The 18370-nt window shown below is 39.2% G+C and overlaps 1 protein-coding gene across 1 annotated transcript in view; it reads left to right on the forward strand.

The window, feature by feature from the left end:
* The first annotated feature begins 236 nt into the window (after positions 1–236).
* LOC119521315 (zinc finger protein 432-like) overlaps positions 237–18370 on the forward strand; it is a 74719-nt gene continuing 56585 nt past the window's right edge. The window contains 5 exon segments of the mRNA XM_037819436.1: positions 237–349; positions 8847–8971; positions 9792–9993; positions 14012–14138; positions 14418–14513. Coding sequence (XP_037675364.1) covers positions 9979–9993; positions 14012–14138; positions 14418–14513 — 238 coding nt within the window. The 5' untranslated portion in view covers positions 237–349; positions 8847–8971; positions 9792–9978.

Raw genomic sequence — 18370 nt, forward strand, 5'->3', positions numbered from 1 at the left:
CCCCGCATGAGGAGACGGTGACTGACTTACTCCTATGCCCAGTCGGCTCAAAAGAATTTACCCTATGAATTCACGCCATGTTTGCCTTGTGCGACCTCCTCTCACCGTCGCCTCCGTCCTCGATCACGGGCGCGAAAGCGGCCACTTTGCCTCCTGTACGGCAGGCATTCAAAGATGGCCGCCCCCGGGGAGCCAGGGCGGCGACGGCGCGCGCTTATTACCTCACAGAGGAACGCCGACAACCCAGCCATCCCTTCTCCCTGGGCGCACTGTGGGCCGCCGTCGGACGACTTTTGCCAGGGAGGAGGCTGGGCCAGGGACTAGAAGTGAAAGAAGTTCTGGGGAGGAAGTAAGTTCAGCCCTTGAGAGGTCGCTGCGGGTTCAGGAGAGAATAGGGCCCATGTATGGGGCTGGCGGTGGACGTGGGTGATGGGGGTGGGTCGTCGGCGACCACGGCGAGTGTTGCTTGTGGTAGTCCGTGGGGAGAACGCCGGTGTGGGTGTTTTTTCAGAAGGGGAGCACGTAGGAGTCCATAAAGTGTGTGTGTGTGTGTGTGTGTGTCTGTGTGTGTGTGTGTGTGTGATTGAGATGTCTTTGGGGTCGGTCATGGGAGGCTCGGGTGGTGAGTGGTTAAATATCTTAAGTTCTGGGATTAATCCGGGGGAGGCAAGGCTGAAGTCCATAAAGTGTGTGTGTGTGTGTGTGTGTGTGTGTGTGTGTGTGTGTGATTGAGATGTCTTTGGGGTCGGTCATGGGAGGCTCGAGGGTTGAGTGGTTAAATATCTTAAGTTCTGGGATTAATCCGGGGGAGGCAAGGCTGAAGCCCTGGAGGCTCGGGGCTGAGCTGGCGGCTGGTCTCAGCTCACACCTTGGCGGTTGGAACAGACGTGAGAACGGTGAAATTCCCCAGAAACCCTTCAGGTGAAGTCCCCCACCACCATCACCATGACTAATTTCCTAATCCCCTTTGATTTCCCACATCACCCCCTCTTGAACCCACAGAAATTAAAGATTCGGCATATCTAAAATTAATAAACTTTCACTTTAAGATAAAGTTTTTATCCTTTTTCCTGCAAGCTTAATGCGTATTTCTTTTGGATATTTCCTTTCAGGTTCTATATGAGAGTATATAATGGATGTATTTTCCCCGTATTTATGTTTGTTTGTTTCTTAATTTGTATGTATACCTCATTTTCCTTCTTTCTCTTTTCTCGGTAATGAAAGCTTTTAAGGCCTTGGGTTTATAGTAATGATTTGGCAACAGCAATTTTATTTTAAGTGGAAAGCTCTGATTTTTTTTTATTTAAGATATATTGTGTGCTTATGAAAACATAAGAAACTAAAAATGGCCTGTAATCACCATTAACATTTTGCTATGGATCTTTTTTGCGTGTATGGGTGTATAGTATAAATATACAGTATATTTTCAGGAGGCAAAGCAGACTTATGCATAAATTTGAGTAACTTTAGTCACCAAATGTAGATTGATGCCATTTTAATAGTTCAGTAGTCTTCCATTGCATGAATGTGCTATTATTCATTCAGTTAATCTTCTCTTAATAGACCTATTGCTTTTACATAAATCTTTTTACACTTTGCAGCTATTTCTTTTGAACAAATCCTACAAGTGGAGGCTTTGGGTTATTAATGAGACCATTTTGGCAATTTTCAATACATCATGTTAAATCATTCCCAAGAGGACTGGTGGTTTGATGGGCTGAGCCCTCTACCGTAGGTTTTACCCTTGGGAAGACGGTTGCTGCAAAGGAGAGGCTAGACCACCCTATAATTGTGCCTAAGAGCCTCCTCCCTAATGCCTCTTTGTTGCTCAGATGTGGCCCTCTCTCTCTAGCTAAGCCAACTTGGCAGGCGAAATCACTGCCCTCCCCCCTACATGGGATCTGACACTCGGGTGTAAATACCCCTGGCAACGTGGAATATGACTCCCAGGGAGGAATCTAGACCTGGCATCGTGGAATGGAGAACATCTTCTTGACCAAAAGGGGGATGTGAAATGAAATGAAATGAAATAAGCTTCAGTGGCAGAGAGATTGCAAAAGGAGCCGAGAGGTCACTCTGGTGGGCACTCTTATGCACAATATAGACAACCCTTTTTAGGTTCTAAAGAATTGAAGTAGCTGGTGGTGGATACCTGAAACTATCAAACTACAACCCAGAACCCATGAATCTCGAAGACAATTGTATAAAAATGTAGCTTATGAGGGGTGACAATGGGATTGGGAAAGCCATATGGATCACACTCCCCTTTGTCCAGTGTATGGATGGATGAGTAGAAAAATGGGGGCAAAAAAAAAAAAAAGGCACCCAGTGTTCTTTTTTACTTTAATTGTTCTTTTTCACTGTAAGTTTTTATTCATACTATTTTTGTGTGTGTGGTAATGAAAATGTTCAAAAATTAATTTTGGTAATGAACGCACAACTATATAATGGTCCTGTGGACAACTGAATGTACGCTTTGTATGACTGTGTGATATGGGAGTATATCTCAATAAAAATGAATTAAAAAAAAAAATCATTCCCAAGAAATGCTCCTGACATGAATTCTATAGAGTGAGTGCTATCGATTTTTATATTTAAATTGTGTAACCAACTATTTGAATAAAGAGGTATACAGTCATATTAGGCATATTTCATGATTCTTACTTATTTTCTCAAACTGCCTTGAGTAGCTTTTCCAAATGCTACTCTTGTCTTCAGTAAGAGGACTTCTCCTGTTCGCCTGAGTTTTCAGTTGAACATACGTGTGGATTACTCATTAAATTTTGTTCTTTGTTGTTGTTTGTTTGTTTCTGATACTTTCTTCTGGAAAGAAATAAACTGATATCTGTAACGCTCAAATCATATTCCCTCTTCTATCCCTTTCCTCTCCAGAGATAATTGCTGTTATCCACAAATGAGGTATAACTCTTAGTTTTGTGTTTTTTTTTAATTAATAATAAATTTTATTTTGAAGTAAGTTCAATCTTACAGGAACAGTTGTAAAAACAGTACAAACCCCCTACATAGAATTCCATCATACCCTGACCCCCCTCCCCCAATACCCTGATCCATCACCTTTAAGATCCTGTCACACCAGTCTTTCTTTCCCTCCCTCTCTCCCTCCCTCCCTCCCTCCCTAACACCCATCATCTATTGCTCTATCTTCTGAACATACGGGAGCAAGCTGCACATATCTTTGAACAGGCAGTATAATTCACATATACCTTTCCCACGGACAAGAACATTATTTTATGCAATCTCATTAAATGCAGCTAAGAAGTTCAAGAAATTCAACATTGATGTAAAGCTTACATTCTTTATTTCCCTTTTTTTTTTTTTTTCCTTGTGTCCCAGCTGTGTCCCTTTGAGCCTCCTCTCCTCCAGCCTCAGATCCCGTCCAGGATCATCCTTGGCATTTAATTGTTGTCTCTTTAGACTGTCTTTTTTTTTTTTTTCAATTTTGGAAAGATATATATAGCCTAAATCTTCCTATTCCACCCCTCCCTAGCATTCCCTTAGTGGGATTAATCACATTTAGAATGTTGCAATGCTATCACCTTCCGACCATCCATTTCTAGAAGTTTCCCTTCACCCCAAACTAAAACCCCTACTCTCATTTCTTAACTCCCAATTGCCCCTTCCCCCACTTCTTGGAACTCCTACTCTACTTTTCATCTCTTTGGTCATATTCTTTGATACTTTCTTTGTGTTTACCATGGGGCTTAAATTTAACCTCTTAAATCTATAACAATCTTGTTTTTCTTTGAAACCAACTTAACTTCAATAGGACATGTAAACTGTGTTCCTATACTCCTCCATTCCCCCACCTTTATGTAGTTCTTGTCAAAAATTAAATATTTTACATTGAATCCAAAACCACTGATTTATCATTACAGTTTGTGTATTTTAGATCCTGTAGGAAGTAAATAATGGAGTTACAAATCAAAAATACAGTAGTATTGGTATTTATATTTACCATGTGATCTTTACTGGAAATCTTTATTTCTTCATGTGGTTTCAGTCAGTTGTTTAGTGTCCCTTCCTTTCAGCCTGTTTAGGACTGATCTACTGGTGATGAAGTTCCTCAGCTTTTGATTGTCCGGGAATGTTTTCATCTCCCCCTCATTTTTATCTTTCAGGTGTTTGTGAATTCTCCAAGTCTCTGATGGTTATTGACTTCTATTTGTATTCCATTGTGGGCAGAGAATGTTCTTTGAACAAATTCATTTTTATATTTTTTATTTTATTGAGGCTTGTTTTTATGTTCCCGCATACAGTCCATTCTGAAGAAAGATCCGTGATCACTAGTGAAGAACATGTATCCCAGTGACCTGGGATGTAATATTCTATACATGTCTGTTAAAAGTCTCTATATCTCTCTTTCATTTCTTTGTTTCTCTGTCGGTAGGGCTTGCTTTAGTATCTGAAGTAGGGCAGGTCTTTTATTAGCAAACTCTCTCAGCATTTGTTTGTCTGTGAAAAATTTAAGCTCTCCCTCAAATTTGAAGGAGAATTTTGCTGGATAAAGTATTCTTGGTTGGAAATTTTCCTCTCTCAGAATTTTAAATATGTCATGCCACTGCCTTCTCGCCTCCTTGGTGGCCGCTGAGTAGTCATTACTTAGTCTTATGTTGTTTCCTTTGTATGTGGTGAATTGCTTTTCTCTTGCTGCTTTCAGAACTTGCTCCTTCTCTTCAGTATTTGACAGTCTGATCAGAATATGTCTTGGAGTGGGTTTGTTTGAATTTATTCTATTTGGAATTTGCTGGGCATTTATGCTTTGTGTATTTATATTGTGTAGAATGCTTGGGAAGTTTTCCCCAGCACTTTCTTTGAATAGTCTTTCTAGAGCTTTACCCTTCTCTTCCCCTTCTGGGACACCAATGAGTCTTAAATTTGGATGTTTAGTTTTATCTATCATATCCCTGAGATCCATTTCGATTTTTTCAATTTTTTTCCCCATTCTTTCTTTTGTTCTTTCATTTTCTGTTCTGTGCTCCTCGAGGAGGTTGAGTTGTTGTTCTACTTCCTCTAATCTTGTATTATGAGTATCCAGAGTCTTTTTAATTTGGCCTACAGTTTCTTTAATTTCCATAAGATCTTCTATTTTTTTATTTACTCTTGCAATATCTTCTTTATGCTCTTCTAGGGTCTTTTTTATGTCTTTCATATTCTGTGCCATGCTCTTCTTCAAGTCTTTTATATCCTGTGCCATGCTCTCTTTGCCTGTCTGTAGTTCTTTGATTAATTCTGCCAGGAACTGTGTGTCTTCAGTTGTTTTGATTTGAGTGTTTGGGTTCGGGTTCTCCATGTCGTCTGGTTTTATCACATGCATTAAGATTTTCTGTTGTTTTTGGCCTCTTGGCATTTGCTTTACTTGATCTTTAATTTGTTAGAATTGCAGTTTGGTGACATACACTTTCTCTAACTAACCAGCAGATGGCGTCCGTGAGTCACTTATTCCCCTCAAGTCAGTTCTTCCCAACTTTGTGTTATGTGGGGATCTGATTCTTTTGGGGTCCAATTGGTGCACTTAATTTGGGTGTGTTGTCGTTGCTGTCTGCCCTCAATGAGGGGTGTGTGCCTGAGTGGTTAGGGAGGAAGGGCAGGTTTAACAATCAAACCTCCCAGGTGTTCCCAGAGATTTAAGGCTGTTCTCTGCTGCTGACACAAAAGTCCTTGGTATTGGTGTAGGTTCCCTGGGATTTCCGAGCGGTTCCCCCCTCCCTGCTGTGCTTTTCCAGGACCTCTGTTGAGGGGGGAGGGCCGTGCCACGTCACAAGTGAGCGCCAGCCTCCAGGGAAGCCCTGGGCCACTGGGCTGTGTAGGGGCGTTCCCAGCCTGCTTCAGAGATGGTTGAATGGAACGCGTTAACTTCCCCCTTTCTGCACAGTTCCGCTCTCCCAGCTCCGGGACAATCAGCCGTGGGTGTATTCAAGGCCACTGTCCACGGCCGATATTGTGTCGTGTGAGCGGTGCTGCGGGAAAGACTCCCTCTCAGGCTGGGTTTCTTGTCTCGGCTCTGTGCTGTGTGTTCAGCCGGGCAGGAGTAGCCCCACCCGCTGGGGAGACAGCTGTGAGGCTGGGTTTCTCGGCTGGGCTCTGTGCTGTGTGTTCAGCCAGGCAAGAGCAGCCCTGCCTGGTGGGGAGACGGCTGGGAGGCTGGGTTTCTCGGCTGGGCTCTGTGCTGTGTGTTTGGCCCGGGCAGGAGCAGCCCCACCTGCTGGGGTGAAGGCCACGAGGCTGGGCCTCTCGGCTCGGCTCTGCGCTGTGTGTACTTGCTGGGGTGACGGCCGTGAGGCTGGGTTTCTCCCCTTTGTTTCCCTGGACCCGAGACAATCTGCAGTGGGTGTGGGAAGGGGTATCCTCCACCCCAGACACCGAGGTGTTAGTCCAGACCGCTCCTGTCTTATCTGCAGCTGTTCCCGGGCTTCTCTCTTTTATTAAAAAAAAACACACAAAAAAAACGCCAGCCCAGCATCTCCCCCCACTGCAGCATGGCTGACAGATCAGCCTACTCACTCACTCGTTTCAGAATGCAGACTCCTGGTTTCACCAAACGCACGTTCCCTGTGGCTTTAGCAGAACTTGTCCGGCTGGTGCTACTTTGGAAGTGGTGTTCTGGGGCCTTTCTGGTTTTTTATCTAGTGTTTTCCACGGAGGTGTTTTTTTCTCTGTCTCACCTAGTCGCCATCTTAGGTTCCTCCGGTTTTGTGTGTTTTTAAGACACTAGTTTATGTTTATGTTTTTTACTATATTATCTATAGTGTTTTGTTCGGTTTTGATTTTTAATGCCAAGGGAAAATAATGACCTGTTGCTGACACTGAAGGCTTTACAATAGAATCATATGTAATTTATTTAGATCATATGTTGGGAAACTTCTGTAAATGGCCAAATAATAAATATTTTAGGCTGGTGAACCATTGGGTCTTGATCACAACTTCTCAGCTCTGCCATTGAAAATGAATACAACCTGAGGCAGTATGTATATGAATCAGTCCTGCTGTGTTCCATTAAAACATTCTTGTGGTGTCTCACATGCTCCCCACCTTCCTCTCTCAACCGTATTCATAGTTACCTTTGTTCAGTGTACTTACATTGTTGTGCTACCATCACCCAAAATTGTGTTCCAAACCACACACTCCTGTCTTCTATCACCCTGTAGTGCTCCCTTTAGTATTTCCTGTAGGGCAGGTGTCTTGTTCACAAAGTCTCTCATTGTCTGTTTGTCAGAAAATATTTTGAGCTCTCCCTCATATTTGAAGGACAGCTTTGCTGGATACAGGATTCTTGGTTGGTGGTTTTTCTCTTTCAGTATCTTAAATATATCACACCACTTCCTTCTTGCCTCCATGGTTTCTGCTGAGAGATCCGCACATAGTCTTATGAAGCTTCCTTTGTATGTAATGGATCGCTTTTCTCTTGCTGCTTTCAGGATTCTCTCTCTGTCTTTGACATCTGATAATCTGATTATTAAGTGTCTTGGCGTAGGCCTCTTCGTATCTCTTCTGTTTGGAGTACGCTGCGCTTCTTGGATCTGTAATTTTATGTCTTTCATAAGAGATGGGAAATTTTCATTAATTATTTCCTCTATTATTGCTTCTGCCCCCTTTCCCTTCTCTTCTCCTTCTGGGACACTAATGATACGTACACTATTGTACTTTGTTTCATCCTTGAGTTCCCGGAGACGTTGCTCATATTTTTTCATTCTTTTCTCCATCTGCTCCTTTGCATGTAGGCTTTCAGGTGTTTTGTTCTCCAGTTCCTGAGTGTTTTCTTCTGCCTCTTGAGATCTGCTGTTGTATGTTTCCATTGTGCCTTTCATTTCCATAGATTCTACTAGTAGGTTTTTTGAACTTTTGATTTCTGCCGTATACATGTCCAGTGCTTCCTTTACAGCCTCTATCTCTTTTGCAATATCTTCTCTAAACTTTTTGATTTGATTTAGCATTAGTTGTTTAAATTCCTGTATCTCAGTTGAAGTGTACGTTTGTTCCTTTGACTGGGCCATAACTTTGTTTTTCTTATGTAGGTTGTAATTTTCTGTTGTCTAGGCATGGTTTCCTTGGTTACCCAAATCAGGTTTTCCCAGACCAGAACAGGCTCAAGTCCCAGAGGGAAGAAATATTCAGTATCTGGTTTCCCTGAGGGTGTGTCTTAGAAAATTGCTCCATCCTTTGATGCCTCGGGTCACTGTGCTTTTCTGCCCAGCAGGTGATGCCTGTTAGCCTATAATTCTTGACTGGTGTGAGGAGGTGTGGCCGTGTTCTCCCAGGCTCTGGGGTCTGGTTCTGAATGGAAAGGGCCCCACCCCTTTTCTCCTAGAGAAGACAGACCCCCAGGTGGTGGTCATTAGCATTTCAATGGTGTTGCTCTCTGCTTGTGCTGTCTCCGCCCTTCCCCGAGTCACAGCCCTGGAAACTTAAAATGACTGGGGCTTTCTCCACTGAGCCAAAAAAGAAATAGATAGTCCCCTTCAGACCCAGTCCAAGGCAACCCTCCGGCTCTCCCAGGTCAGTCGTCACCCAAAGCCTCTGTCTGTTTTTTTGGGGCTGCATACCTGTAGTGAGCAGTTCACACTCGCTACTTAAAACCCCAGTTGGAGCTCAGCTGAGCTATATTCGCTTGCTGGGAGAGAGCTTCTCTCTGGCACCACGCGGCTCCGCAGCTCGGGCTATGGGGGAGGGGGTCTCCCGACCTGGTTCCACAGGTTTTACTTACAGATTTTATGCTGTGTTCTCAGGCATTCCTCCCAATTCAGGTTGGTGTATGATGAATGGATGGTCTCGTTTGTCCCCCCGCAGTTATTCTGGATTATTACTAGTTGTTTCTGTTTTTTTTGTAGTTGTTCCAGGGGGACTACTTAGCTTCCACTCCTCTCTGTGCCGCCATCTTGCCCGAGACTGTTGAAGAGATTTTATTTACACCCACCAGAATGTGGACCAAGACCAAAAACGTGTCTAAAGTGGGGTACGGAGTCCCAAGATTATGTATTAGGTGTACTTACTTATTATAGATTATGTGTATTTTAATTCTTCATGTATTTAAAACCTCATAAAATATCATTATCATTATTGTTTTTCAGCTAGTACTCATTTAGACTTAACATCATATATACCATTTTTGTGCCTCTTCATTTCTTCTTACTCTTCTGTTTACATGAGGCTCTTTTCTTTTTGCCTGAAGAATACTCTTTAATATTTGCCGCAAGGCAGGTCTGTTGTTGAAGAAGTCTCTCCTTTTTTTGTGGGAAGACGTCTTTATTTCAGTTTTATCCCTGAAGGATATTTTTTTTCTGAATATACTTTTATAGGCTGATAGTTGGAATACTTATAGTATACCAAGAGGTTGATGGTAGTGAGAAATTAAATAAGACAATGCCTAGTTCATTGTTTTTCATGTTGAGATGTGTGTGTAATGGAGTGTACAAAGAAGTATAGGGGCAGCGTGATTTAAAGGGAAAATGTCCAGATCCTCGCCATCCATATGGTCTCATTTCTAAAATTATTTTGTAAGAGAATTACCTGCCACAGACATTGGGCAGTGCTAATCCCCTTTGGCCACCTCCCCTTTCACATTCCTGCTGCTTCCATTTCACAGCAGAAAGCACCTCTGCCACACATGGAGTGTCTTGTTTCATTGGCCGAAAGGATTAAAGCCTCTGGTAACCAAATAAATAGGCCATTAGAAGTCTCAGGGCCTTGTGTTGAGGTGAGCACATAGCAATGGCAGTGTATCTGGTCCCAAAGAGAATGTGCCACTGAAAGTTAATTTGCTCTTTAACCCGTAGGTCCTGGCTCCAGGAACAAGGGACCACAAGTTAATGAAGGAAGAGGAGGTTCCACAACCTAGATATCATCATTTCTGGGGATACTTTTGACTGGAGACTGAAGTTTCTAACCATAAATTTAGGGTATATGTAGAAGAGACAAAGACGGAGTATCCCAGTTGCTGGCCCTTTCTGGAAACAGAAGAAAATGATCAAGGCCCAGGTGATTTTTGGTTTGTTTTATTCTTTCCTTTATTCCTTAATGGATTTATTAAGGCCTCTAAAAAGTCATTTCAGGATCTGAAAAGAACTTTGAATCAAACTTCAGTATCACGGCAAAGTAGGACCAGGAATATATTGTTCATAGGATTCCTACTAGTTGACCAGTGTTGGCACCGAATGTGTGACTGGAGGATCCTGTGGGTTCCGTTAGCTGTCAGCTTACATCTAGTATTTCTGACAGCCCACACAACCGGGGAATTGTGATAAGTTCTATGATATACTATGACTGAGAGGAGAAAGCAGACGAGTGTCTCAGATGATGCCAGTATTTCCTGGCACTTAGGTCTCAGGAAAATTTTGATAATTCTTCCTAGAGGTGATGGATGGATAGTGTTTAGAATAGCAGCCTTCTAATAAAGGCAAAAGCAAAATTCCCACAGATGTTCATTATAGGGTTCCTCAGAAACCCTGTTAGAATAGCCAAGCAAACTCAGTGGATATAGTTTTTCAGGGAGCTCCAGAAATAGCTATCCTTAGAAAATGGAAGGATGAAATGGTTCTCAAACACACCTCCACAAGTAAGTGGCTGAACTGGGCTCTGTACAGTTTGGCACTGGGGAGATGTAAAAAGTGTTGTCTGGTAAGGGCTTGAGTCATTGGGCTCTTCACTGTTTGCTTTATAACTTCACCACATCTCAGAAAATGCAGAATCCTTCCCCATTTTCAAATCCAGTTCTTACCTGCTTTTCTTTTGTTGCCTTTATTTGCTGTAACTACCCAGATGTCTTGTGGGTACATTTTAAAGGTAAAAATATAAGCCCCAATTATAAAGTACACATGGCAAAAAAGTAAGTTCCCTGTTCCTAACTTCCTTCCTAATTCCCTCATGCTGCTTTAACTAGTGCTTTATAATGTATACTTACTGTAACTGAATTTGTGTGGGCATCTGTGTATACAGATTTCTTTACAAATGTATGTGTATGTATGTACATATCTGTACATAAGCACATCTATTATGACATTTTTGAATGAATGGAATCATATTCCAAAGAATATAGCAGCCAACCCATTGGCCTAAGATAGTACAGTTTGAGTATCTAAAGGAATGATGACTGCAATTGACCAAAGAGTATAAACTAAATATAATTACGTTTGTTTATGGTCATACTCAAAAAAATGTATCAATCTATGTATAGTATTTAGATGTATGATACATAAATTCTTCCATGCTGTAAATCTTTGCCAACACTTAAGATGACTTTATCAAATTGTTGATTTTCAACATTCTAAATGGTTCAGTAGTCTTTTGCCTTTTCGTAATCACAGATGATGTTGAAATCTTTCTTCTGTCTTTGTTGGTCAAATGGATTTCTTGTGAAATGTCTGTTTTATCATTTATGCATTTAAAAAACTGCTTTCTTTCTGATTAATATATCTTATGAATTGATCCTCTCTTTTGTGTATTGCAAATTTTTTTTTTCACTTTTCCTTTGTTCATGATATCTTTTTCAGTGCAGACGTTTTAATTTTTTCTTGATGGATTTTTTTTTTTGAATTTCTACTTAATTTTATTAAGTATTAACTTGAAATAGAGAACAGAGAAGAAATGAGAGTATTCAGAACTTGAATTATTACATAATGTTTATTTCTTCTATATACCAGGAGACATATTTGTGAGAAGATAGGGTTTGTTACTATTAACAGTTTTAAAATATTAACATATTTGCATTATGAACTCTAAATATTCCTTTTCTTGCATGTATAGCATCATTATTTGATTTGGTCTCAACTGCAAGAAGAATTTTACATTTGATTTATGTAAATCCATACTTTATTTTCTATTTAAACATCATCAGCTTTTTTGTTTGTTTTGTTTTTCTGTTTATTTTTTTATTTTTTTTCTATAGTTTTATTGAGATATATTCACATACCATAAAATCATCCACAGGGTACAATCACCTATTCATGGTGCCATCATATAGTTGTGCATTTATCAACAGAATCAATTTTTGGACATTTTTCTTACTCCACAAAAAATAAACATAAAATAAAAGTAAAAAAAACCACCCCAAACATTCCATCCTCCCCCTCCATCCCACCCTATTTTTCATTTAGTTTTTGTCCCCATTTTTCTACTCATCTATCCATACCCTGGACAAAGGGAGTGTAAGCCATGAGGTTTTCACAATCACACAGTCACACCATACAAGCTACATAGTTATGCAATCATCTTCAAGAATCAAGGCCACTGGGTTGGAGTTTGATAGTTTCAGGTATTTACTTCTAGCTATTCCAATTCACTAAAGCCTAGAAAGGGATATCTATATAGTGCATAAGAATGTCCACCAGAGTAACCTCTTGACTCCATTTGAAATCTCTCAGCCACTGAAACTTCTCAATCCCACAATGCCAGGTCCAGGCTCATCCCCGGGAGTCATGTCCCACGTTGACAGGGAGATTTATACCCCTGGGAGTCAGGTCCCACATAGGGGGGGGTCCTTGATGGATTTTGACTTGTTTCAAGAATATATTTCATATGTACTTCTATTGCTGTCATAGTTCTTTTTATTTTATTTTTTTTCTTTTTATGTTTAGGTCTTTAAACAGGAAAACATTATTTTTGAGTGTGAAATTAGGTAGAAATCTAAGTTTACTTTTTCCAAATGGATTTACATCTCACATGAAATAATTCAGAATGTGATGAGATCAGTAGGCTTAAGAATTTGCAGCCCCTACCAAGTCTGCTTTCTTTCCTACATAATAATCTTTGTAATAACATAGGAACAGATTATCCCATCAGTTTTTCTTTAGATCTTACCTACCTCAATTTCCCATACTGCCATACTGTTGTAAGGCATGCTCAGATAGGAGAGTGGCAGTTCAGTAGACAAATGGGTCCCAATTCATTCCAGGGGCAATCGAGGCTAGGCTGCATTGCCACAAGATCAGGATTTTGAAGATACTCAGTTTTTCTGGCTTCCATTGACTTGGTGGAGAAGTCAGCTGTCAGTAAATTTTGTCTTTATTTGTTGGGTAATTTGTCTTTTCTCTGGTTTCTTTCATAATCTTCCCTTTTGCTTCTGGTGTTCTAAAGCTTTAATACCATATGTCTAGATGTGAGTTTTCTGATTGGGCTTTCTTGGTTTTACCAAGTCTGAGTTATAGGGTCTTTAATATATTCTGAAAGTGTCTCAGTCCTTAGCTCTTCATAAATCTCTCTTACTCTGTACTCTTTTTCAAAACAATGAATTGGCGTTCAACCTTCTCATTCCGTCTGCCATATTTATTAAACTCTCCTTTGTATTTTCCTTTTATTTGTGTCTCTTTACCTCATTTTGGATTAAAATGCATATTCCAGTTTACTTATTATCTTTTCAGTGATTCTAATATGATGTTAACCTTTCTGTTAATACATACACAAGTATGTATATGTCTATGTACATGTTTATAAACATAAAAATGTAAATATATTCATATATATGTGCACAAATCTATTTAATATGTAAGAATTTTTTCCAAATTTGCCCAATTTTCACTAATAGTTTCTTGTGCTTTATATATGTTTCTATAGTTCCTTTTCTTTTATTTGCTAATTAAATGCTTATGTAGTGTCCTGTGGTTCTGTCATCTCAAGTCTCTCCCTATGTGATTCTCATCTTGGCTTATAGTGAAGGCTTATAGTGAATATAGCAATCTATAAAATTTATCCAGCTATCACTAGCATATATTTCATTGACTGGTAAATATATGTTAAAATTAAAACTATATACATACCAGGTATTTTTATGTTAGCAAGAGGGTTTAATGGCTACATAGTACAAATCTTATACTTTTTTGAGTGAATGGTTCCCTCACAATTACAGACTACTTGGAAATTGATTCTATAACAATATATTAAAAATACAATAGGTTTATAGATGCAGTACATGTAGTTAATAGCAGCATGACAACTTCTTTTACATTCCTTATGTATTGATCAAAGAGAAATACTCACATTAAACGGGACTGTATTATTACAGGGATCACTGACATTGGAGGATGTGGTTGTGCAGTTCACCTGGGAGGAGTGGCAGCTCCTGGACCCTGCTCAGAAGGACTTGTACCTGGAGGTGATGCTGGAGAATTATAGGAACCTGGTGTTACTGGGTGAGGACTGCCCCACTTGATCATTCAGATGGGGCCCAGTCAGTGGCATTGTCTTTCTCCGCTACTTAGGCTTTGAAGTCACTGCAGTGCTTTGAGATGGTAGATTTTTTAGTACTTCTTCTTTCTTGGTAAAAGGATATAATGTGTGCCCTGTTTTGAGAGAACAGCTTTTGCTGTGTGGATGTGAAAACTGTCTATCCCTCAAAAGATAGCATTCTCCCATCTTGACAAATGCCAGTGCAATTCAATATGTGTAAATCTATCATGTCCCTTGAACAGGGTATCAAGATAGCAAGCCAGATGCACTTTTCAAATTGCAACAAGGAGAAGAACCATGGACAATAGAAGAAGAAATCCATAGTCAAATCTGTCCAGGTGAGTGAGTGAGAACCAGGAAAGTGGATGGCCAAAAAAGTCATATTCTGTTGTTGAGAGAAGTCATCACAGATGTAAGGGGGTCTGAGGAAACATAAACAGAGCCTTTACATATCCCTCTCTCCATATCACAATTCCTTTTCTTTTATGTCTTTAGAGGAAAATAATACCCTTTTTTTTCTTTTCTTAGATCTGACCCGTTTATTTTATCTACTTTTTGAATTTTTTTGTTTGCCCAGTGGTGTTCTTCCTAGGATTCTGTAGTCATCCCCTTCTTTGTACTCTGCAACAGTGCCCTGTTTCACCTTCCAGGCCTCTCTTTAAAAAGAGAACTTTGAGTTCATCACTGTCTTCTGACTACTGAACCCTTCTGCCTCATTGGGTAATATTGCTTTCTTTTTTCTAACATCCAATTCTACCTTGGGTGCTGTGTCCAGACAGTTACATGGTGGCTTGCTGTGCATTTTGCTGCTTCCTTAGTTTCTCTTCTCCCCACTCTGAGGTTCTTCAGTGGTTCTATTTTTCATTTTCTCTGCAGTTCTCCTTATCTTTAAAAGATTCCTTCATTTTCATGAGATAAGTAGGCTTTTTCTGTTCTGTGGAGGAGACCCCCAAATTGACTTCTTCCTTAATGTTGTCTTAAACATACTGTAGTTCTATGTATTTTACTTTTCTCCATTACAACTGGCCTGTGACTTACCAGTTTTTGAGTGAGGAAAACTCTTTCCACTATCCTATTTTAAAGTTAAGAGTCTCTTTTAACTGCTATTATCTTGAATGTCCTCTACTACAGAGCTGCTTTCTTAAAGCGCTCCTATTTCTATTGACTTTAACTAGAAAAGACTTTTTTAACATCCTACATTAGTTCCTGTCTGAACCAGGTCCGAACTTATGCCTGCCTCAGTTTACATCTTTTACACATTTGCAATTTCTGATTTTTTTCTTTAGTTGCTCTTAGATATTAAGACTGCATTCATTTCCCTAAACATTTTTTTTCCTATCATATTCTTGCTTTTAATGAACTTTATTGAGATAATTCACTTACCGAACAATTTGACAATTTAAGGTATATTCAGTAGTTTGTATTATAGAATTATACAACCACTACCACAATCAATTTTGGAAGATTATCATTATCCCAAAAAGAAATACCAGTTTCTCCCAATCCCCCAGACTAGACAACCACTAACCAAATTTCTGTCTACATTTACCTGTTCTGGACATCTCAGATAAATGGAATAATAAAATTTGCAATCTTTGTGTCTGATTTCTTTTACTTAGTTTAATGTTTTTGTAGTTTATCCATGTATTTATTGCTGAATAATATTCCATTATTTAGATATACTACATTTTATTTATTCCTTCATCAATTGAAGCCAATAAAAGCCAAATGTCTATTTGGGCTTTTTCCACTTTTTGGCTTTTTAGAATCATACTGCTATGAACATTTTTTGTGTACACATTTTCATTTTTCTTGGGTATATACTTAGGAATGGAAGTCTTGGCTCATATGGTAATAATATTAACCTTTTGAGAAACTGTCACACTGGTTTCCAAAGTGACTGCACCATTCTGCATTCCCACCAGCAATCTGTGAGGGTGCTAATTTCTCCACATTCTCACCAACAGTTTTTATATATGTCTTTTTGATTATAGCCATCACAGTGGGAATAAAATGGTATGTCATCGAGCTTTTGATTTGCTTTTCCCTGATGGCTAATGGTGCTGGACATTTGTATATCTTCTTTGGAGAAATGTCTAGTCAGATCCTTTGCCAGTTTTTTAATTGGCAACAAATTTGGTTGTTTGTTGTAAGAATTCTTTATATAATCTAGATACAAGTTTGTCATTTGCAAATATTTTCTCATCTTGTGGGTTATTTTTCACTTTTACTTTGAAGCACAAAAGTTTTTAATTTTGATGTCCAATTTATTTATTTTTTTCTTTTTCTGCTTATACTTTTCTGTCATCTAATTAGTCTTTCACTAACCCAAAGTTATGAAAATTTACTCCTATATTTTCTTTTAAGGGTTTTTAGTTTTAGCTCTTACATATAGGTCTATGATCCATTTTGAGGTAATTTTTATATATGGTGTGAGGAAGCGATCGCATAAATTTTTTTTCCTGTGGCTATCCAGTTGTCTCAGCACTATTTTTTGAAAAGGCTATTCTTTCCCCATTGAATTATCTTGGCTCCCTCGTTGCAAATGAATTGATAATAAATATAAGGGTTTATTTCTGGACTGTTAATTATATTCATCTGTGTGTCTATCCTAGCACCACACTTCATGATTACTGTAGTTCTATAGGAAGTTTTATAATCAGGAAGTGAGTCCTTCAACTTTATTCTTTTTCAAGATTGCTTTGACTCATCTAGTTCCTTTGAATTTCTGTTTGAATTGTAAGATCAGTTTGTCAGTTTCTGCAAAACAGCCAGCTGGGATTTTGATAGCAATTGCATTGAATCTGTAGATTTGCGGAGGACTGCCATCTTACTAAGTCCATTTATTAATGACTTTAATTTCTATCAACAATGCTTTATCATTTTCAGAATGTGTTTTATTCCTCGTTAAATTTTTCCCTTAATATTTAAATCTTTTTGAATGTATTAGAAATGGAATTTTCTTAATTTCATTTCCTGCTGTTTATTGCTAGCATAGAGAAATACAGTTGATTTTTGTTTCCCGTCACATTCTGACCTTGATTTTATTCCAAATGAGATAAACAGGTATTGGATAGCTTGGAGTAGAGGAATGACATGATATAATTTGTTTTAAAGGGACACTTTGCTACTATGTAGAAAGTAGTAGCTCACAGGGCCCAATGCAAGAAGGCCATGGTGGAGACTATTGCTGGAGTACAAGTGAGTGTGGTTGAATTCAACCTGCGTAGATGGGGTGAGTGTAGGGCACATTGGAGATATATATTTGTAAGGGAGGGTAGATGGGATTTGCCACTAAAGTAGATATGGGATGTAAGAGAATGAAATGGATGAAGGATAAGATTTTTGTCATGAGTCACAGGATGAGTGGAGTTGCCATTTATCGTGATAGAGTAGATATTTGGGGGAGATTTGGGCTGTGATCAGGAGTTCTGTTTTGGACATTTTAAGTTAAAGGCGCTTGTGAACATCAAAGTGGAGCACTCTGCAGTGGTTGCAGATACCCAGAGTTCAGGAAGAGGTTAGGTCCAGAGATAAAAATTGAGACTTCATTAGATCTTCTAGGGAATGAATACAGATAAAGAAAAGAGGAACCATGAGTAATTAGAATTCAGGAAGATGAGTATGTAAAAAAGTATGTTGAGAGCTTGCAGGTGGTAAAATAAGAACATGCAAAAGTTGCCACTATCCTTGAAAGACAGTATGTTTCAAGAAAGAGCCATAAACATGGTCTAGAGTTGCTGATTGATTAAGCAAGAGGACTGAGGGATACACATATGACTCTGGTATTTGTCCCATTCAGATAGTATATATTTTTTATTAATTTGAATTCTCTTTTCATAAAATCCTTTTCATGACTCCAGAATATGCTGGATTCTTCCTTCTCTGAAATCCCATTCTACTTTGTGCCCATAACATTGAAATCTGATCCTGAAAATACTGTATCATTATTCAGTAGTGGCAGCTGACAGATCTTGCCTCCCTGAATTGAAAGGCCTGTTCTTCATTCTTCTTTATATGAAACCGGAAAATATCATAGCTATTTACTGATTTCTTCTTTGATAGACTCAGTCAGCATGTAGGAGAGAAGGCATTCTCCTTCACTGATTTATCAAGCATTTCTTAAATGCAGATTTTCATTGAAGATTGTGTGCATAACACATTCACCAATAATTGTTCCTCTTTTCGATTAGAT

This window comes from Choloepus didactylus, chromosome 27 (assembly GCF_015220235.1).
Source record: "Choloepus didactylus isolate mChoDid1 chromosome 27, mChoDid1.pri, whole genome shotgun sequence".
NCBI classification, from domain to species: Eukaryota; Metazoa; Chordata; class Mammalia; order Pilosa; family Megalonychidae; genus Choloepus; species Choloepus didactylus.